This window comes from Anser anser (assembly GCF_964211835.1).
Source record: "Anser anser genome assembly, chromosome: 1".
In the NCBI taxonomy this organism is placed as follows: Eukaryota; Metazoa; Chordata; class Aves; order Anseriformes; family Anatidae; genus Anser; species Anser anser.
The window spans coordinates 97,593,387-97,616,104 of NC_139720.1; the positions used below are offsets into that span (position 1 = coordinate 97,593,387).

Consider the following 22,718-nt stretch of genomic DNA (forward strand, 5'->3'; position numbering starts at 1 on the left):
AGCCAGGAGCAGAGCCCAGCTGACTGGGGGCAGCCAGGATCAGCCCACGAGGCAGCCTGTGGAGCTGCAGGACTGAGCCCATCCGAGAAGCAGCCCCTGCTCACATGAGGAGAGGTGGCTCACACACCACGAGGCCTCCGTAAACGACTGCCGCAGCTGGCGCAGGCTCCCTGCTCTATAGCTGCAGGGAGGGAGACTATGGATCATATATTGTATTTGGCAGGGAGGGGACAATAATTTCCAGGGAGTAATCACTCCCCGAGTCCCTCTTGGCTGCAGGCTCAGAGAACAGCCTAGATTAGAGGGGGGTTTCCTAAAGTCCCTGTGCTACCTGCAGCCACCCAGCAGGGTTGCTACCTTGTAGTGGCGACGTTTCCCCCCCTCTTGAGCACTTTCTGATGCCAGCATGCTTGTTTGTCTTTGGTCCCCTCCGTCACATGCTCTCTGCTCCCTGAGAAGATGGAGACAGGGCCAGAACACAGAAATTCCTACTGACTCCTGGGGGGAATCTGTGCTGGGGGCGGGAAGGGGACTCGTCCTGAAGTCAGCCTGGCTTTGTCCCTGTGGCTCCTCTCCTCCAAAGGAAAAGGAAGAGATAATGATGTTAGAACATTTTAACCTTTCTTTTTCTGAGCTTGATAGGCTTGGCCCGAGGCACCTTTTCTAGGAAAAACAGGCTGCTGCAAGATTGATTGGTTGGGTGCAGAGTTTAAAGGTAATTTTCTCTTGTCACATGCACATAAATTATTGTGGCTCAAGCTGCGATCAGCTCCACGTCTCACTTGTTCAACTGCTTTTATGCCCAGGCTCTGATGAGCAGTTGTAAGAACCATGTCCAGTGCTCCCCAAGCAACATCCTATATAAAAATATATCAAGAGCATCACAGCCATCCACACCAAGTTAGTGTCAGGGGGAGAGAGGGGCACATGCCTGCAGATCTGCACAGCCACAGGCTTCCGGCTGCAGAAGTTGCAGCTAGAGCCTTGTTTGCTCATCTGTGAACGCGTTTAAAATGCTCTGTCCATGAACACCAGGACAACGAAAACTCATCCACTCAGATTATTCACAAGGGACAGAGGAAAAAAAAAAAAAAAAAGATGTGCATGCATACACAAAGGAAGCACAGCTGCAGCCAAAGTGAATTCATTTTCAACATTCATGAAAATATTCACAGAACACTTCAGTGCTATTTGCCCAAATTTTGCTGTTTGGAGTAAACACTTGAGTCAGTGCAGGCTGTATGTTCCAGGCGCAATGCATCAGGGATTAGGGGTGGCTTTGGCTCCACGTTACGGATTCACACTACGTCCCCCACGTACATGTGGCCACGTACTTTAAGGCACAGATTCGCAGTCTGTCGCTGCAGTTTCTGACTCTTAGCCCTGTCACAACCGAAAGGACTGAGCAAGTACTCGCAGCCATTACATTCCACACCAATCACAACCTCACGCAACAAAGGCACTCGCGGTTCTGCCAAACACGAACACAAAACCAGTGGCAAACAATGAAAGTTCTGCCTGTGCCTCTGGCTTAGGGGAGCAGCCCCCTTTCCTCCCCTCCGCTCTCTCCTCCCTCTCCGTAACTCATCCCCTCCGCTGGTTTCTTTCCCCGAGCGTCCTGAGCAGCTCACACAAGGGAAAACGCTACAGCACACAAGGGAGACTCAGCTGAAGCCCTGAAGACAAGAGCTGTGCGTGTTGTCTCTTCCTCCTCCATAAATACAGCTGAGACTACAACTGGATAATTGGCTAAGTGCCTGTCAGCTTAATAACGGAGAGAAAAAACACAGAGGGAGAGGGAGAGATTTGTATTTACTATTCAAAGTCATGGATGCTGCCTGCCAGTGGATTTCATCATGGGTTTTGTTTGCACAGCGAGGCACGAGAACTGAAGGGACGCGCAGCTCTGAGTCACGGAATCCCTCGCCCGCTCTCGCACCGAGGGTGGACAAACAGCCTGGGATGGAAGGAGCTGCCCACCTGCGACTCCTGCTTGGAGCACCACTGGCTTCACCCGGTGTGAGCCCTGCTGAGGGCCACAGTGCCACGTGAGGGGTGGCAGTGGCGGGTCTCTCGTCCCGTTCAGCTGCATGCTCAGTTGGCGCTCTGGCAGCTTGTGGCATCCAGCAACGCACCCAAGGAGTGCATGGGTGAAAATAAAGCACTCGGGCACGTCGCGAGGGTGGGAGCTGGGGAGGGACCCCCCTTTGCCTTTGAAGCTTTCAGGACTTCCCTCTGCCACCCCATTGCAGACTGCAGTGGTGGAAGTGGCTCGGGTTGCTACTGGGAAGGAACGGGACTGGCCCTGCATACCAGGATGTTAACCACAGAGCAGCAGAAGAGGAAGATGCAATATTCTGCTTGCTTGCTGCATTTTTTTTTCCTTAGCAGTTGTAGCAACTGAGACACAGCGACGTGCAAGGTTACAGAGGCCCAAGAGTCAGAAAGAGACACACAGGCCTCCAAGCAAGCCCCTTTAACCTGTCCACCAGGCAGCGCTGCCTCCCACCCACACAACGCTTGCGGCTTTATAATGTTTATGTCTGTTCATACAGTCACACACAAGAAAACACCTTCTGCTTTTAAACAGGAACAAACGTCGGGAGCACACATTAGCGCACAGACCTCCCAAACCCCACGCAGATGTGTTATTGCAAAGCGTGTGTTGAACTCCAGCCCAGACAGGGTGGGCTCTGCTGCGCTGTGTTAGCTCTGGCTGGAAAAGCCCATCCCCGGCGGATTCGATCAGGCTGCTATTTCCCCCCTCCTTGCACAGGGCCCAGCACAATGGGGGCACTTTGGGGTCACAGCGGGCCTCTCCCACACAACTGAGCTGCTCCCAATAGCAGAACGTGCACAGCTACACACGCGCAGAGGAGACTGGCTGCTCGGATTGTTTTGAAATAGCTGCTTTCTAGGCAGAGGTGAAACTCATCGTTATTAGTTCCCATTACTTACCATAAAACCAGACGTGTTAGATGTGCCTGAAGCCTGAAGCGAATGCTTTGGTGTCAGATTCAGCTGAAAATCACATTCGTTTCTTCTTGAGCCAGGGAAGAGTAAAAGAAAACTCAGTAAATTCCCGACTTCACCTTTGTGCCCTCCGCTGCACTGACTCCAGGAGAGCAGGAGTTCACACCAGCCGGAGTGAATTTTGATGGACAACAAAACTAGGCAGCTTCAGTGAAAATGGCTAAATTCGGCCCTGCAGTAAGCCTGCTGAAGCCCTGTGGCTGCATCAGCGGCGAGCTGTGGCCCTGCAGCTCCGTCAGAATTAGAGGTCTATGGGTCTGGATGTAAAGGGCAGGTACGCGTAATATATATTTTGAAAACTTATAGTTATGAGACTGCAAATTCCGGTAACTGCAAGCTATTTTAAGACTAGGTCTTTCCTCATGACCTGCTGGGGAGGGGGGTGGAGTGGAAGAGGTACTGAGTCTGAGGCACTCCAGGTAACACGTACCACTATATAAATTTTAATGCCAACTAAGTAGGATAACATATGGTACTTTGCTGCAAACTGAAGTGTGTGTGCAGGCTCAGGGGAGGAGGTTAAAGCCATACAGTCTGATCCTGTCTCTCCTCCTCCATCTTTCTGAATGCAAATTATACATACGGTGTTATTAAACACACGTAATTTCCCCAAAAGAAGAACCTTTCCTTTTCTAATTTCCATCCAACCTCTGCTTGTGACAGGTTCGTCCCAGTTCGCAGCAAATGTAGTATTACAAAGGCCTCACTTGCAACCAGGCACACCACATGTAAGTACTGCGTGCATATACGTGCACGTATGGGAAGGAGGGACACCAGTCTCCAGCCTCTGACCATATACATATTGAAATTTCCTTTACTGTATGCATGCACACACACTCACATCTATGTATGCATGTGTGCCGTCATATAATGGCACCATCTGCTGCCAGACCTGGAAGTTTTGCAACATCGTCTGTTGCTGCATTTATACATTCCTTTTGATAGTTTTGTGTGTGTGTGGTTTTTTGTTTTTCAAACAGGGGAGTATCGGCAGAGCACGGACCCTCTTGCACAGATCCTGGCATACCTTCTCGATGTATATTATTTGATAATGAAGGCCTTGTGCACGCCAGAGACCAAGGAAAGAGCACCTGGGTCTCGCAGCCAACACCGGCACAGATCAGGACATACCAGGGAAACCTCGCACTGCATCTGCTGGATCGCAGCGTGCCCGAAACGTGCGGCAACCCGGGCTAATGGAGAGGTCGTGGGCCAGCCCCGTCACCCCGGGGTGCCTCTGCCTCACCCCCAGCCCCTGCCCGTCCCAGCTAATAGCCTGCACACGCCGTGGACCCGGGGCTCGCTCTTGCTCCTCTGGCACTTAATACAAAGGGTGCTGCAACTTAGCGGCGGCCTTAAGTGCCACAACAATACTACTGATAATCAGGGTTACAATTTTACTGCCAAGACTCTGTTATTATGTAGCATTATACCTTTGAGCAAGCCTATTCTCATTCCTAGCAAAGAGCTCAACTCAGTGCTCCCTGTTATAAATCATATGCTAATTATAAGTATAATCTGAACAGCTTTTCTTTCTCTCTTAATACTAATGTATAGGGCATAAACTTTGTTGTGATGCAGCGGTGCTACTTCGCCTGAGGTCCCTTTGTCCTCTAGCACAGCTCCACACATAGAAAACCAGCAAAATATTGGGTGGCCATGAACGGAGGGAGCATAAATTGCTCATGTTGCAGGATCACACACAGTGCTATAGTTCCTGCCGGTCATTTGAGGCCAGCCCAACCTCTGACACATGTAACTTTAAGGCACTAAGTACCCATTGGGATGAAAGTTCCCATACATGCTGTCAGCCTGAATCCTCCTATTATTTAAAAACACCTGGTAAGAATGGATACTGTGCACTCAGTTAACTGTTAGTTTTCATCAGTGCATCAGAATAGGATTAATTAAACTTTTGATGAAAAGTTGACGCTTGGAAAAACTCAAAACCCATGAGCCAGATTCTGGACTTGGCGAGGTCCCAACTCTCCAAGGGTCTGAGCATCACCTGAGAAGCACTGGGCAGCTTAGGCCCTGGATGAGTCACTTGTACCTCGTTATTAGCCGTCCCTGGGAACCTGCCCCAAAGACAAATGAGGTATTTCTGGCAGTGCCCTTGGGCTTTGGTGGATTTGTCCTGGTATAACTGAGCGGATGGGAATGGCAATGTGACCCATTTTGTTTCCAGCTAGTGACGAGCTCCATCCATTTCAGAAGTCACAAAAAGCCAAACCTGCCCTTGTGCCTAGACTGCCAAAAGCCCTGGACAAGTTACAAGTCCTGCTGAAGCCCTCAGACAAGTGCTGTAAAGGCACTTTGGGGACGAGTGCGCTGAGCTGGCTCCCAATGGAGCTGATCTTTCCCCCTGACATGCTGTACAGATAGCTGATCCCACACGCAGCATGGACTACAGAGGCCAAATTGCTTCCAGCCCTGCCTGAAGGCCAAACAGGACGCACTGGCATGGTCCCCTGCCTCCCCAGTTTGCAGCAGCCCTGCGCTACCACACATGTCCCGGCTTAGCCAAGGTCCTCCTATTTCTCATCCCCTCCCTGGGCTGACAGCATACAACAAAAACAGGGTCCCTGCCTTTGCTCGCCCACTAATGCAGACAAAATGAGGTAGGAGAGGGTGCTGGGGGGGTGGCTAAAAGAAAGAACAGGTGGGGTCAGACTTTATTTTTCATGTTTTAATTAGTTTTGGGGAATATTTTGTGTGTTCGCTGCTTGGAGATATTTTTCTTTCATGTCGAGCTGGGAAGTTGCATTCGAAACCTGATAACCTTGTGCCTGTGATCTTGCAAGCAAAACATTGGCAGGAACTACACAATTCCTTCTCAATACTCAGAATACGGTTCAGTGTCCTCCTTCACTTGCTGAAGGCAGAGTTAAAAATGAAACTTTAAATCTGACAGGGCCGCTGATGTGCAGCATCATCTTTGAAGCATCCTGTTCCATCTTCTTGGTTGTAGCTGGACAAACACCATTATCTCTGTTCAGCCCTCCTCACCTCTTCCAGCTTCCAGACCCCTCCTCCTCCCTTTTCAGCCTTACTCTAAGGAACTGACCATTACCCTTTTCCCTATGGACAGTCCACCACAAGCTACTTTTATTCTCCCTTTCTGCAATTCCCTTCCTAACTTCCCCATGCCAAATACTCACTAAAAGTCATCAACCTTCAGCAAGGCCAACAGATGAATCAAATCTGCTGCCAGGTCATTTAGGACATGAGCCAGTATAGCGTTCAGAACATTTTTTTTTTCAAAGTCCATTGCAAGGGAGTATTTAAATGCCATAGCTTTAAAAAGCCATATCCACGCTTCCCAGAATAATTATATTCTAACAAGCTGTAGATGAAGCTCCAGAGGAGTGGCTTCCTCTAGGAACATTAGGGCTTATAATAAGAAAATATTTTTTCTCCCCTTCATAGATCGGTCCCATCCACCCATTCTTCCACCTACACGTGTGACAGCATATATAAATGTGTAAGGCCCCGAAGGAGAAGATTCATTGAGAATCCCCTGTCTCCTGTGCCGCACTGAATGTTCCGCACCACAATGTACATGAACAAAATGTTTTCAGCAATATTATCATTATGTATATTGCTTTCAATTCTCTCCAACTGCATACCGTTTTTATTCCCTCCTACATTTTCACTTCCTTACAAGCTACAGGATGGAGCTACTGTGCGCTGGTAAACTGCTGCTGCATGTTCCCTCTTCTCTCGGAAGCAGAAGCATAACAAAGACAGGTGATACGATCTCTGTATCCCTTACCTATCTCTCTGTGGAGGTAAAGATCTGCTCAGCACACAGTCAATACAGATCATCTAATGTTTTTTTCCCCAGCTAGGTCTTCCCCTTGTGTTGCCACTGGTGGATCTGCAGGCACGGAGAGTGAGATGCCGGGAGTTTTTCAAACACGACACTGTCAAAGTGAGTTATGTTTCGGAGGGGCAGGGAAGATGGTGAGGGGGGAGCTAGCAAACAGAGCCTGGCTTTAAAGCTGTGGGACTGAAATGCCATCCTGCAGGACCTCAAGTGGCCTAGACAGAGGGAAACCTCTCCACCTTCAAGCCCCATGGGGCAGTCCTATCTCTTCTGGAGCAGGGGAAGAAGTTCCCAGAAAGCTGAGGCTGGTCCCAGGGAAAGAGAGGGAGACAACCTCCTTTCCAAGGAAACACGGAAAGCATACACCCTGCTAGATCTGCTTAAAGAGCTCAGAGAGGCAGCTGAGGAAGGAAAAGCCTGTGCACTGCCCACAGCCACTTCTGATGGCAGCACAGCCTGCCAGGAACACCGTATTGCTCGGGGCAAGCAGTTACAGGGCTGGGAGGTGCGCTGCTCCTGCGAACTGTGTCACTTGGCACACATCTGGCTGACACAGCTGGATCACCTCGTTCAGATGTTTTATTTTACTGCCTGACATAACGTTGGCAAGCCACGCTCCCCACACACACATACGCGCGCTGAAACCACTCTCACATGCAGCCCTGCTCGGCTTGCTGACAAAACGCTTTACAGGCAGCACATGCAGGCAGCGTCTCCACCATCCACTCAGCCCTGCTCTGCTGCAAATGCAGCTTTAGCACACGGTGTTTAGATAAACTCAAAAGCTCCAAGGTTAAGTGGGAAATAGAAATCCAGTGACCCCTGGCTGGGCAAGTGAGCTTAATGACTTTGCTGCTGCTGTATGTACCAAACATATGCCAGCAAGCAGCTGCCTGACCAAAGCAAAGGCTTGATGGAAGGGATTTGCCTTTAAAAAATAGGATAAGTTGGCAAAGAGCCCCACCAGAAAAGGGTTAATGGGATATATGAATTGCTACTGGGTGTAAGGGAGAGGAGCCTGGAGTCAGAGGCAACACCCCTTGTTAGGTGTTTACCGTGTCGCATCTAAACCCCTTCCATCGCATATGCAAGGCAGATGAATTACTCTGTAAATCCTATTACTCCGTGTGGATAAATCTTACATGCGAGTTAACAAGTCTGGAGAGCTGGGGAATGGAAGCTGTGAATGGATATTCTGGGATGAAAACAACCCGGCACACGGGGGCTGAGGGAAGCGATACGCGCACACACATCCCTCTTCTGGCATCCTTCGTCCCTGATCCCATCTTGCTGGCTCACATGCCCCGCTGTCATTAAATGGAAGGGACGCAAGACACAGGGGATCACGTAGCAGGCCTTTTGGTGGCATCTAGCAGGATTTATTTCAGAGGAAGAAAAAGAAAACTTTGCTGCTGCTGTTAGCTTTGCTAGGGAATTGCTCCCTTGACGCTTCAGGGTTTGTGCACCATCAGCTTCTCATACAGATTCCAGACTTATTTTACATTACGTCCAGTAGTTTTATAGCCGTAATATACAGTGTGTGCACACTCACACGCACAGCATTTTCCTTCAGCAGTGAAGTTACTGAAGGTAAGTTGAGCACGGCAGAATACGAGCAACAAACCTGTAGGAAAAAAGCTGACTGGTTTACAGCTATTTGGGACGCTCTTAACCAAAAGCCCAAGAACTCAGAACTGCCTCTGGAAAGAAAACCTGTGCGATGGATAGGGGAATACAGCACTCAACGCTGCCTGTGAACGAGGTTTCCTGTACAAAGACACCCTCCTCACAACTGCTCAGACTCACAGACACAGCATACACCCAGTATACTGAGCCCTGCGAAGAAACCAACCCAGCGAACGAGCTACAAGCTGCGTAGACCTCCAAGCTGTTCCACCGTTTTTTTCCCCCAACCTTTCAAAAGCTGTATCCATTTCCCCTCGCTTCCGGGCACAAAAATAAATAAATAAAATTAAAAGCCAGAGTTTCCCAAAAGAACTTGCCCGAGAGTTCCTGCAGCACCGGGGATAAAGTTTTTGCAGAGGTACAAAAAGAAGTGTGGGGAGATCAATGGAACATCTGGCAAGCACAGCTGGATCCCTTTTTGATTCCTCTATTGATACTGCAGGGCTGGTGGAAAACCTACATTTGCGAGAGCTGGCTACACAAACAGATCTTTCCCCCACTGAAATTCTTTTGATCCAGAGCACTATGCAGAGGAGAGCGGTTGCAAACGGTTTTCAAAAGCTTTGCAATTTTTGATATTAAAGCACAAACACACGCGTGGAGCCTGTTTGTAAGCAGCTGCTGCTGCAGTTCGAGACGTACAATAACACACGCTTTTACAGAGACGTACACGCACACACGTACATAGTACCACATCTATACGTTGCACATACACAGAAACAGACACACGTAAGAAGAAGGAAAAGTTGGCAAAATGCCCTACCTGAGGATGGCCGTATCCCCCTGCCTCACGGTGATGTTATCGGTACCTCGGGTAAAATCCACGCTGCGGACTGGCAGCCCTGTAGGGAGAAGGCAAAGCAATCTCAGTAGGACCAGTGGTAATTGTTTCCGATCAGGCTGAGCCCTTGCTACCATGGCTGGTCTCGTTGAGTTTCACTGTCTGTACTTGTCTCTCTCTCTCTCTCTCTCTCTACGTATGTGGATAGATGGATGGAGAAAGAAAAACAATAGCAATAATGTACAACTCTCGCTCTGATGGACAGCCCCAGAAAGGGGAGGTGATTTCACAGTCCTTCTTAGCTGCCACTTTCTCTTGCTCTTTTCAGTCTTTTGCTGGCTTCTTTCCCCCTCTTTTCCTTTTTTTAAGGCTTTCCAAAAAGTCTTAGCACAACCTTCAATTAAAAAAAAAAACAAAAACAGAGAGAGGAGTGTGCGTGCGTCGGCAAGGTAGATCAAAACGACACAAAAGTCAGGTAGCAAAATAATTTAAAAATAGCAGTAATTAAATCAACCCGTCTGGAGTGACGAAGAGAGGCAAGGAAAAAAAAAAAAAAAAAAAGGAAAAGGAACAGCCCAGCTCCTGTGCTGCTGGCTGCGCGTGTGGATGGTCCTGCTCCAGTGCGTGGCTGTGCAGCCTCCCAGCTCCCTTCCTAACCCACTTTCCCAGGCGGAGCGAGGGAGGGAGGAGGGAGAAGAGGAGGAGGAGGAGGAGGGAGGGAGCCGTACTCGTGAGACGACGGCGGCTTGGCTCCACAGCAGGAGCGAGCGCGGGAGGGGAGCGCGGAGTGGCCGCTCGCTGCCCCGTGCCCCCAGCCCCACCGACCCCATTGCCCCAGGACGGTTCTTCTGCGGTGGGACCTGGCCGAGGACGAGCGTGTGCGTGTGCATGAGAGGGGAAAGGGCTGGAGGCCAACGAGCCTGGAGAGAGGAGAGGCGATGGCGAGGGAGGGGGGCACTGCAGCGGGGAGAGGGGAAGTGGAGGGGAGAGGGCTGGGGGAGAGGGAGGTGGGGAGGGGAGGAGGGAGAGGCAGAGAGGGAAGGGGATGGGAGAGGAAGAGGAGGATGGAGGAAGGATGGGGGGAGAGGAAGAAGGGACTGGAAGAAGAAGCGGGCAGCGAGGCAGAGAGAAGGCAGGGGTGGCTGGGGGAGGTAAACGGAGGGAGGCCCAGGGAGCGGGGTAGGAAGGATGGAGGACGATACAGCGAATATTGACGAGAGAAAATGCAGAGAAAAGAGAAGGGGGGGGGGGTGCAAAGTAGCTGTGGCCAAAAGTGCAAACAACTTGGCTTTGCGGCCCAAAGCCGCAAGCTCGCTGATTTAAAGAGGAGCTTTATTGGCAACTGCCCTTGCAGCCTCAAACCGTGCTTTTTTTCCCCTCTCAGACTTTCTCTCCCCAGATAAACAGTTGCACATCGCTCCCTCCTCCTCCCTCCCCTCCATCCTTCCCTCCCCCCCACCTCCTTTCCCAGCCTTTGAGGGATGGCCGGCAGACAATGCTGGTATTGAGTTGCCCGCAGTGTGAATGCTCAGCCTGTCCTCCCCGAGTGCCAGCACCCACAGCTGAGCCCGGAGCCCTGCGGCAGCGCTGCCCGCCGGGAAGGCTCCCAGAGCGCACATACCATCACCATCACTGGCATCGTCGCGAGAGAAGGGAGATTAAATTAATGGAGAGGAATGAGCCGTATGTTTCACTGCTGACGATGCCTGCCTGCCGTTCTCCCCCAGCCCGCGCTCTCCTCTGCCTGCCGGAGGGATGAGGGGATGCTCCGAGGGATGCTCGGCTGGTGTAACCCTTCTGTGGCCGAAGCTCAGCGGGGCTGGGAGGGGGCAGCGGGGATGGGGGAGCAAAGAGGGGTGGCCAGAGACGTGTGGCCAGAGACGTGGGTGCAAGAAAAGCTGAGGGAACTCTGCTTGCTACGAGGTGCTGCCCTGTGTGGTCACAGCACTGCTGCATGCGCGTGCGGGAGGGGAAAGCGCAGGTCCTGCACACTGCCTGCCTCACTTCTGGCCCTGGAGGCTCCTGGGGACATGGTGGACCCAAAATCAGGAGATGTAAGCAATGGTTCCATGTCCTGCAAATGGCCACTCGGCACCAGATGCACCTAGCTCCGCGTCCTGTCACTGAGTGCAGCCTGGAGCCAACGCACGAGCACAAGGCGAGCTGCAGTGACACTGCCCATGAGCACTTCTCTAATTTCCAGTGATTTGTGGCTATGGCATGTCCCAAGCCAGTGGCAGTGTCTTTGTAGTTAATGGCCCTCGATTGATTTTCTTCTTCCAGGAATGTGTCCAGTCCTTTCTGAACCCCTAGGAACTGACCCCTGCAGTCTCGGTATGGAAAGGCCATGCTGTCTATGAGTACTTAAACAATCCCCTCATGTGTTAAAAGCCCACAAATTAAGGACTAAGGTCATGACACCACTGCTCCAGTGTCATGCAAGCAGTGGCAAAAGAGATGACTGCTTTGTATTCAAGCCAAGGGAGTAAGCAGATTCAGATATTTCCCCTACAGGAGACCCGGTGTGCATGGCACCAGAGAAGGGGAGCAATGAGTAGGAGCTGGGTGTTAATCCATGCACTGGGCATTCCCAAACTACTGCAGAGAGAGATCTGGTTGATGAGGGTGTCACTGTGAAGACGACTGTGGTGCTGACAGACTGCTCCAGTGAGATGGGCAGTGCTACCGAGATGCCATGGCACTGGTGGCATCCCAGGTGCAGTGCAACGGGCACCACCAGGAGGACACCTCTGTGGCTCTTGTTGCAGAGCTTGAGTACAGCTGAGACCCAGTCCCACGTGAAGTTACCAATGATGGAAATGCACCCCTCCTGCAAGTCAAAAGGTTGCATGGATCCATTTCACAAGGGTCTTCCACATATGTTTCATCTACATCTAATAAGACCTATTGTATGTTAATTAAATGCCAGTGGAGTAAGGAAAACATATTTGTCGAAGATTAACTATTATGTAATGCAAGAAGCATCTGCCACCCAACTGCTAGAGCTCACTAAATATTTCCTTATCTCAGAGTATTTACTTAGGAGGCAATAACTATCCAGTTAAATCTAAATTTAATGCTTAGTTAAATATACTTCATGGAAAGTGGCACCAATATGTTTTATATAGAGAGTGACAGAGGGGGTTTTGGGGAGGGAAAAGGCAGGAATCCTGCCCCCAAACCCCTTTTAACATCCTGACTCGAGGTGGGACTACAAAATGGGGTGCATCACAGTGACCTCGGAGGCTCCTCTCCACTGAGATGGAAGGACAAGTGAAGTCTTTATCTTCTTAGACACTTATACAATCCTCATTAGAACCACCTTAGCATACCTATTTAATAATAATAATCATAATAATCAGAGAGATGAGGATGAAATTCCCTTGAGTGTCTTGTAAACCTTGGGGAAAAAAAAAACAACTCCAAAATTGATAGGCCGTATTTGCTTTTAGAAACATACAGAAGTAAAAGTAAGGGGTTGTGTGGGTGTAAAAGTCCAAACAAGCAGGAATCACACAAATCCTAGGAGAGATCCTCACAAGTAAAATAAATAACCTTGTGTGTTTTTTTTGTTTTGTTTTTTTTTTTTTTGGCATGTGCTCCCAGAAGAAATAATTCTCTGGACCCATCTCCCCCTGCTGGAAGCAGATAATGAAAACAGCAGGTCTGCCTTCTAACTTTCCTACCTTCTAAAACCCTGAGGGAAAATTCAAGTAAACAATCAGACCAAGCACACCACACACGTGTCCTGCCACCTTTTAACGCTATTTACCAATACTCTGTAGGTGCAGGACTGGCAAGCCAAATTTTGCCAATATGCAGTGGAGGAATGGATGGGGCAGAGCCCAGTCCTGCAGCTACGCCACTCAGCTCCAGTGCAAAACACACCCTGTTGGCCTACAGCAACGCTCTTCGATGAGGGCAGGTTGTACGGCACCACCAAAGGCATGGCAGGAATGCCTGGATGGCAGGTCTAGGGAGCTGTCTGCGCTGTGCGTGCAGGATAGCTCTGCATGCAAGCTGAAGGGAAAACAGCAACACAAGCAGACACAGCCTGGCTAGCCTCACTTTCCCCAGCTTTGAGGGAAATGTGTTAAAGATATCACAGCCAGGGCCTCTTGGCTGCCCAAGGAAGAGACCCTCCATGCTGGCCAAGGTAGGCAGCCTCCATGGAAATATGCAGCACTGAGATATTGTCACCCAGGTCACCACTGTCTACCTGTGTAACAGCTCTGTTTTTTAAACTCCCAGAATCTGACCTTGTGAAAGCCTGAAGTGCCACCGGCTTTTGATGGAGAGCCAGCAGAAACTAAAAGCACAGACTCCAGCCACAAATAGGGATGGGCTATTTTGTGTTTGAGGTGTCTAAAGGCAAAGAATGATGCACAAAAACTTAGAATCACAGAATCATTAAGGTTAGAAAAGACCTTCGAGATCATCCGGTCCAACCATCGCCCTACTACCAATGTCACCCACTAAACTCTAGGCAATGCCAGCTGCAGCAGCCATTTGTATGATGGGGATGGCTGCCCTCGAGGAGAGCTCATCAGCTCTCTCCACAGCCACAAAATGGCAACTGTTGTCACTTGACTTTCAATGACTACCAAAAACACTGAAACTGGTGACTTGTTCCCAAATCTCAGTAGAACTGAGGAAAAGACATTTCTGAAAAAAAAAATATATAAAAGAGAACTGCTCACACACACAAGCCTCCAGACTCACGTCCCACACGATTGCTGTAAAGGGAGTGTACAACTGCTCCGCCAGCAGAGTCCAGGCACCTAGGGACTTTATCCAGGGTATCTACAATGATGAGTGACAACATATGATGTTTTGTGAGCTATAAAATGTTTAGTCAAGATACACTGCTGTACTCAGCAGCAGAGCCTGCCCAAAGCTTCTCAGGCATGCAGAGAAAATACAGCTTTGTTGTGTTGGCAGAGGAGTTATGGAGAGGAACACAGAAGAGACAAAGGGGTTTCAGTACATGGGGAGGAAGATTAAAGGACTGTGGCAAGGCAGTGATGATGTCTCCTTCCTCTCATCCTTCCTGTACCTGCAGATCCTCCCTGCACACATTTCTGCCCTGATGACCAAGGGCTGCGTCCATTTTATTAAGCATCTACGTTTCACTCGCCTTTGCTTCCTGGGAAACAGGGAGCCAAAGAAGGAGAGGAGGAGAAGCAGGGCCAGAAGAGAGGTGGAAAAGCCTTTGAATACAGCAGTTACCTCTACATGCAAATTGAGGAAGAAGTAGGCTTTGAATGGCAAATCCCCATCTCCTCAGACTCAGAGAATTCCCCTAGGCCATACTCTGTCCATTCCTTCAGCTATACCTGCCTGAAACAGTGGCCTCCAACTATACCAAGCCAAAGAGTCTGCTAGAAAGGGAGGACGCTTCCATTAGGCAACTGAAAAGAATAGTCTGCTGAGGGCAGGAAGCTGTCTACCAAACTTCATCCCGTGCAGGCTGGAACATCAATGCCACTTATTCAGATCCCCAAGGCGCTTACAGAAAACAGGTTATATGGAAACATTCTGCAGTCTGAGGAAATATAAGCCTATGATAGCTCTCATACTAGAATTAACATTTTCAGTATGTGCTTTATTAAAAAAACAAAAAACACTTTTTATGGCTACTTTGCAATTCTATAAATTAATCCGTCTTTTGAATCTGAAAATCAGATCTTTTGAATCTCAGCTTAGTCCTGAGACACATAACAGGGCACGTATTGTAACCAGACCAAGCTTCCTCTGAACTAAGGACCTCATCAGGAAGAAGGATTTAGTGCATCAAGAGCACTCAGAGATAGGTCATAACAGTGGGTGAAAACATGCAGGCACAATACCTCTCTGTAACTGTGGTCACTGAGCTGTAACAGAACCTCCTCCTGTACAAGAACAATAGCTGATTTTCACCAATTTGTAACCTTGTTACTATGCAATCGATCTGGCTTCACAATCGATCACCTCGGTGTGGACAATTTAGAGGCCAAGGGCCAGGTTCTCAATTGCCTTAAGCTGACGTATCACCCCTGCAGTTGAAAAAGCTCTGCTGATTTCCACCAGCTAAACATGAGGCCTTGAGTTTTGAAGTTCATCTGCTTCTGCATTGCCTGGGTGGAAAACTCTTATCGCTTTTGCAAGAGAAAACCTTGTTTAACTGGATAAATGGATTTTGTGCTCACTCAGACTTCTCAGAAAGTTTTGCCTTTAGTTAAAGGCTAAATCTGATGCTTGGAGAAGAGGAAAACAGCAGCCCAAAGGTGACTTTTTCAGCAGGATATGACCAGGTGGCATTAAATAATTAGCATTGCAACTGGTTTTTGGCCTTAATTACTGGTTGCTACCACAGCATGTGCTTGTAGAACTGTGAAGTCACTGGGAACAGGTCCTTCCTATTTATGAGGAGCAAGAAGTGGGGAGAGCTTCACTTTTAGACAACAGTTGTCCTTTTGGCCTTACAAATGCAACAAGCATAGAAGCAATGAGTAGTACAGGGAACACGGTGCTGCATTTTCCCTGAATCATCACCTATTCTCAGTGACTTCCCCAGTGACACCTCAGAGCTGGGCTTGGCAGCCGCCGTGGGTCAGAGGGTGTCCAACCACTTCAAAACCAGGGTAGGCCGCGCAGCTTGGAGGCCACCACTGAGCAGCTGAGTTGGTGGCCCCGGTGGTCAACGGCCTGGCCTCCTTTCCCAGGAAAGGCCAGATAACAGGGAGAACCGATCCCGGCTCTGACGTGTCTTATGGGGACATGACACGTTGACCTGCACTTTCAAACATGGCGACGCCAGTAAGGCATACCAATCAAGGCAAGCGGTCTGTCCTTCCCATTGGAGACAGCTTCAAGATCTCTGTTCTTTTTATACATTTGGGAGTAAAACCACCGCTTCACCCATGTCAAGTAACACCTGAAGAGTCAGGCAGAGCCAGGCTTCAACCCTTCAGATCTTTAAATGCTTCACTTCCCACAAAAATGCCTGGAAAGGCGGGAGCTCTAACTTCTTAGGCCTGGCATCCCCCCAGAACATTCCTCCCAGTACTGGTGAATATCCACAGCCCTCAATAGAAGAAACTAGGACTGAATTTACAGAAGGATGTTTGAGTAGTTAAAAGTCCCTCCCAACATACAAGCAGAAAGATGGTTGGGATGTTCTACGAGGACTTGGGAGACCTCCAGCTCCAATTTCCGCAGTGTCTTTGGGTAAATTACTTAACGAGGCATTCACAAAGGTGTAAAAAGCTAATCTCCCTAGACTCATTCTGCCCTCAGAGAAATAATCTTCTCTTGAGGGCACTTCAGAGCAGATGCCTAATTTAGCTGTTTAAAATTGTCATGTCTCTCAGGGCGTGTCAAAGTTTCCATCTCTGCAGGGGAGATCCTAACACACCCTGAGCTTCCAACAGGATTCAAAGGATGAAGCACCAAAGACTGCAAGGCGGTCTGACAGTGCAAAAAAACAAACAAACAACAACAAAAAAACAGTCCCTGCAAGCCACAGTCTACAAAACACACCAGGAAAATTTGTGATTTATTTCTAACATGCTCATTAACAGGCCCCAAAATGACTGTCTGGCAGTTGCAAAGGGTGTTGTGATCACAGCAGACAGGAATCCTATACAACTCAGAGGTGGTGAAACCCATTTTGCTGAGCCTCGCTGTATATTCGATGACCTGCTCTGGCGTGGAGCTCTCCACACAATACTAATGGATGAGAATAATCATTCTGACAGTGATGATTCGGAACAGAGCTCCAAAGTCTTGCTGAAATGATACATGCTACACATTCATCATCACCAGAGAATTAATTTTATTGTGAAAAATAGAGTGCAGCAGGCTGTTGTGCTGAGCGTTTTCTTGTCCATTACAGAAGCTCCCACATAGCTTTTATGAAACTTAAACTGAGGCCTTCAGAGAGACAAGAAAGATCCTCAAGATTTGTGATGCTATCAGGAGAGCAGGCACTGTCAGAAAGTCTCACGCACAACAAGCTGAGAGATAAATGCGTATGCAAAAATTTGGAGAAGGGTCCCTCTGAAACTATGACCTGCCTGAAATCCAAGCTTCTGAAAACACAATCATTTCACTGTGTTCAGATCTGAAAATGAGGAAAACATATTCTTAAAATGTCCATTTTTTCAAGATGTCAAGCCAGAAGAATCCCTCCACAGTCTCAGTAAGTATCATCTTATAGACTACAAGTTAGGGACACCTCTGCATCACAGTATAGAGCTACTGCCTTCTTATTCTTTTGACATATACTCCCTAATGCTTCAGCTTTTATTTTCCCCTTTCCCACACTTATTTTCTGCTTTTTTTCTCCTTTCTCCTTATCCTGATACTTTCGAGTTTCTCTGCCTTTTCTAGGTTGCATCCATGTCCTGTTTCTGTCAGGGACAGCCATACTAATAGGTTTTAAAGCTGCGAGGGACTTCTCAGATCATCCTGTCCAGCTACCTCCCCCAAGCCCTGAAAACTCGCCCATTTCTTCTGGCAAGAAGCCACAACTGTTGGTAGAGACAAGGTGCCAGGGCACCATGTTAAAGACAAACTCTCAGCTTTGGCTTATGCACCTCCAGTTGCAGAGATCTACCTTTGTTCAGTGGGTTTAATTATTAATTACACACACACACACCAGGTCAGGAATTTCTCATGTTATTTTAAGTACAAACTTACATTTCCTTTATCATCCAGCCACTGAATCAAATCATGATTGTTTGCTTAGATAAAATAAATGGTCATCTAGTGACAGAAACCCTCTCCCTGAAGGACAGAGTAGCACCTATTTGAGTCTCGCTTTGTACCACTCTTCTTCCTAGTCCAACACTTTGCCAAAAGCCCCTAGCACCTCATGCCAGGGAGGGAAACATGGTGTTGTCAACAGCCTCAAAGGGAGCTGGCAGATGCCAGTTTCATAGCACTGTCCTCAGGATGAGGCCAGGCAGCACACAGGTAGGGGCCAGGAGTGGGAACTTTGGGTCCAAGCAAAAAGCATGGGGAAGGGAGAAGTAGAAGTAGCATGAGGAAGGATGGGGGACCTGCCTGCCCACTGAGAGGTGCAGGAGTAAGTTTCAATGCTGCTGAAGGTGGGCTGGCTGAGTGACCCATGCATCCTGAAGCAGAGGCCTGAGGGGCATGTCTAAAAGCTTGCAGGTGAGAGTAAGAACAGGCAGGTGTTCTCCTGGGGGACACAGGCAGCTGTGGGAATTCAACCTCTCAGACCCAGCCCCAACCCCCAAGGTGCTAGCAAATGCATCCCCTTCTAACAACAATTTGCTCAGCTCAAACAACCTGTTAGATCCAGCAGCTTGCTGGGGTTTATGAATGACTAAGCCAACTGCCCAAACAGAAACGGAAGCATTTTTTTTTCCTCTGAAACCTCTGGGGATTGGTGCATAGTCCTGGTCTTCAGTGACACTTCATTACCTTCCTAATTTATACAACACACCGGTATTTTTGGAATAATGTAATGAGCTTGCTAGCTTCTTCCTGCAGGCAGAGATCAGAGGAGGACAAAGAGCAGGTTGGACAGAGCACCCTGGCAGCTGGTGGAACAAAGGCAGATGATGTGAAAAAAATCTCTACAGTTGGATCAGACCAGAGCAGGGTAACGAGGAAAAAAAAAAAAAAAAGCCCCTCAAAACCTCTGATGATGAGGAGAAGCTCTGAGTAGGCCATTTCCACGCTTCATTACTTGCCCTCTGATATACAAATGGACTGGTAAATAAACCCCTGATACCAGACCTATGGTACTTGTGGGTGAGGCTACCTCAGGTGCCCTCAAGGAACAGGTGTCATTGATTACTTGTGAGTCAAAGTCATTGTCTGTAAGACCCTTTCAAAATATTCTGTCTGCAATAAATTGCCCTGCCCTTGCCAAATGGAAGTGAGAATCCAGCAAGGGCTTGAATTTGTGAAATGGATGGCTTTGAGTCCCTCTAGCATCTGTCTCTGAGCTTCGGGTAGGACAACCACTTTTACATAGTCACATGAATAAATGGCAAAAAATCATTTAGTAAAGGTGCTTTCTGGGTGGTGAGTGCATATCACAAAGGAGGTGGTAGGAAAGCCTTTTATAGGTAAGAAAACGCTGCCAAATGCAGGCAGTTACCTACAAAAGTCTTAGTCTTTAAAACATACTCATCTGACAGGGGTCTGTGGCAGAAGGAGCCTAAAACCAAAAGAATTTCCCCATTAAAACCTTCTAAGAGTGTAGGAGATGTCAAGAGAGATCTTGACAGGTAGAGGCCCCTTGGAGGAATCCTGGCCCCAATACAATCAGGAGCTTTGCCACTGATTTCAGTGGGGCTGCGATTTCACCTCCTGAGTCCACCTCTCACCCTCAGTCCCTGTAAATTCCTCTTGCCTGGAGAATGAGCATAACTCAGGAAAAATGAAGCAAATATGGAAATTAAAGCATACCTTCAAATTCAAATCCATTTAACTGAATTACAGCAATTTTCCAGTAAGTTCATTGCTCGTCAAAGCGAGAAACAAACAGTGAATCTGACTGACCTCAGACAGACCTGGCATAAGCAAATGAAGTGCAAATTTCTACTGCTTCCAGCTCTGTCAGGATACCCCTGTTCTGTCCATCAACATCACCTAGTATTCCTGCCCACTCTCCCCATCTGCTGACGTAGCTAAGTCCTGAAAAGACGAAGCTGCTATTGCCCATGAATTTTTAATGTTGCAAGGAAAAGTCTGCAGGAAGAAGAATATTTGGTGGCATTTACTCCCTGTGATCAAAGCCATTTTGTGTCTCTCGTGTGATATTATTAGAACGCAATACAAAGTGGAAGAAGTATTCAGACTAAGGTTCCTATTCAAGAAACACATTCTTCAGAGGAGAATGCAAGAACCAGTGCCAGCAGGAAGCCCATAGTTTTACAGCACCTCTCTGCCCACGTGTATCTGCAGGGAATCACATAACAGAAAGAGCCTAGTGGGTCCTTAAAGCCAGTTCTCTCGTTATCACAAGCACGATGCTCTAAAACTCCTCCATTCACCTCCACATGCTTCCCAACACCCAGAAAGATTTTATGGCCAGCAGTAAGAAACCCAAATCTAAAGAAGTAACATGCCACAGAAAAAGCTATATTTTAGGTCTCTGCTGTCGGTGGTATTTATTAAATAATTCTCCCAGGGAATGACTGGAAGAAGACTCCATTCCAAAAGCAAAAGGCAGCTGCTAGCAGGGCTAGGACTAGGGTGAAGCTAGTTCTAAGGTTCTCGTGCTCCCAAACCCAGCATTATTTCTGTGCTGTGTGCATGCTTGGGACATGCCAAGCAACCACCTGAAAGACTGTAATGCCACAAAGCCTGCTTAAAAGCTCCTTCTGTCCTATCACTAGCTAGGCCAATCCTTCAGTGCCAAGAGGCAAATGAAGACCTTACAAGGAAGATCTGTTGAGCATCCAGTAAGGAGAAAGGGAATTCTTAGCTTGTAGAAAGGAGGATGTTGGGGTTGAAACAGATTTAGCAGTCTTGACGAATGCCAGGTATTTTCCACTCCTCCCCTCTACTAAAGGGCGCCATGGAATAGTTTGTTTGAAAAGCTTCACCCACTGACTTCAAACAAACTCTCTGCATGTCCTTGACAAACACGGACACAAAAAATATTTTATTAGCAAATATCTTTGGCAACCTAATGCTCTGTAAATACAAATTGTCATGTCTTACTGCTATCCTTCAATCAACAAGGAAATTTAGACACCAAGAGGCCTAACTTACCAAGCTCCTAGCCACAAATGCATCCCATGCAGATCACCTCCACCGTTACTTGAGAACTTCTGAAACAAACTTGCCTGTTGTTGGTAAGTGTTTAATGAGTGCTTTATGAAAAGCAGAGGCTTTGATCACATTATAACTATGATAGCACTGGGAATACATTGCTCATACTAGCTGAAATGTTTGGCCTCTGCTCCATGGATGAAAGACTGAGACACTCGTGAGCAAGGGATGGATATCTGTGCAAAAATATTTGCCCACTGTGTCACTCCACTGATGCTACAGGATGCATGGCCCCTCACTGTAAGCCATCATGTAAACACATTTGCACTGCTATCATAGAAGCAAGGGAACCGCAACTGGAGTCCAAGTGAAATGTAAGCATCTGGGTGAAAATAATGTCTAAATGAATGCTAACAGCAGTCATGCAGGTGTTTACAGAGGTCACAAAAAGCCTCCACATAGCTCCTGCTTGCTAATATGTCCTTCTAAGATGGACTCTGATAAGGGCTACATAATGGACAGCTCTTTCTATGCCACTGTACAAATGAAAAAGTGGCTTACTCTTGCTGGCACAGAGAATTGCCCAAAGGATTTAGGTTTCACGCAGGGTGAACTCTCCCCACTCCACTTACACAGCACTACAAAGCTGTGGGTCATGTACTGGGCAGTGCGAGTACATAAAGGAAAAGACTCTGGGGACAGAGGGGCACTGTGCAGATTGTTGTGGAAAGGGGCATAAGATACCATCATACCATGTGTGTGTATGCATGTACGTGTGAGTGAGCAAGGTAAGACTGGCAAATATGCTATTCCAACCTGAATAGAAAACCACACAAGTTTTAACCTTTATGTTCTGTCTGCCAGGAAATAGTGCTCACAAGAAAGCAAAATAAATCAGCACAGACAGAAAGGACAGAAGAAAACTCTTTCAACTGGAGAACAAGTCTTCCTTATAACTTCCAGTACGACTCTCAAGCTCTCAAAAGATCTCCTCACCCCCAAGAGCCAATCTTAAAAAACATGCTGTTTGAGCACCTTGGCCAGGAAAGTGACAATGTCTTGATGACTGGGGAACATGCAGTTAGTTTTTAGTTTACTACAGGTATTCAGCCCCCAACACAAAGATTAAGGATGCCCCTTAGCGCCCCACCCATAAGCTTTCACAGAGTGAAGTCAGGCCCCTTTTTTCTGGTTCCTGTAATATCTTTCCATAAAGCTGCCATGTGTTTGAATAGCTGTATGGGAGATGGATGGAGTTGAATATACAGAGAGACATATTTCGTGATTGGAATATGATTACGGAACTAATGAAGCTCTAATGGCAAGCCCAAAAACAGAGTGCAAGCTGCTCAACTTTGTCTCATTCCCTGAATCCAGCAGTTAAGGACAACTTTCCCCAGCAGGTTATATAGCTCGTATTTCCCGACTATGTTGCCAGTGCAGAAGAGAATGCCAAATTCCAGCATCCCCCAGAAAGATGCAAAGCTGTTTTGATGACTCATCTGGCAACCACAGCAATTAAGTCACATTAATAGCAAGTCAGAATAGAAAACTTTGGAAAGTTAAGGTAAAATGAAATAAAGTTTAAGACTAGGAAGTGTTTCAGAGAAAAAATAAAAATGAAGTATTATTCAGAGAATCTGCAAAAGC

The 22,718-nt window shown here is 47.9% G+C and overlaps 1 protein-coding gene across 10 annotated transcripts in view; it reads right to left on the reverse strand.

The window, feature by feature from the left end:
* LSAMP (limbic system associated membrane protein) overlaps positions 1-22,718 on the reverse strand; it is a 966,851-nt gene that overhangs the window by 281,463 nt on the left and 662,670 nt on the right. For 8 of the 10 annotated variants that reach the window (XM_083819698.1, XM_083819693.1, XM_083819696.1 and 5 more), the window contains one exon: positions 9,312-9,390. In XM_083819698.1, the coding sequence (XP_083675824.1) occupies positions 9,312-9,390 (79 nt within the window). Of the gene's footprint in view, positions 1-9,311; positions 9,996-22,718 lie in introns of those variants that run through there. The other 2 variants (XM_083819700.1, XM_083819697.1) reach the window with 2 other exon arrangements.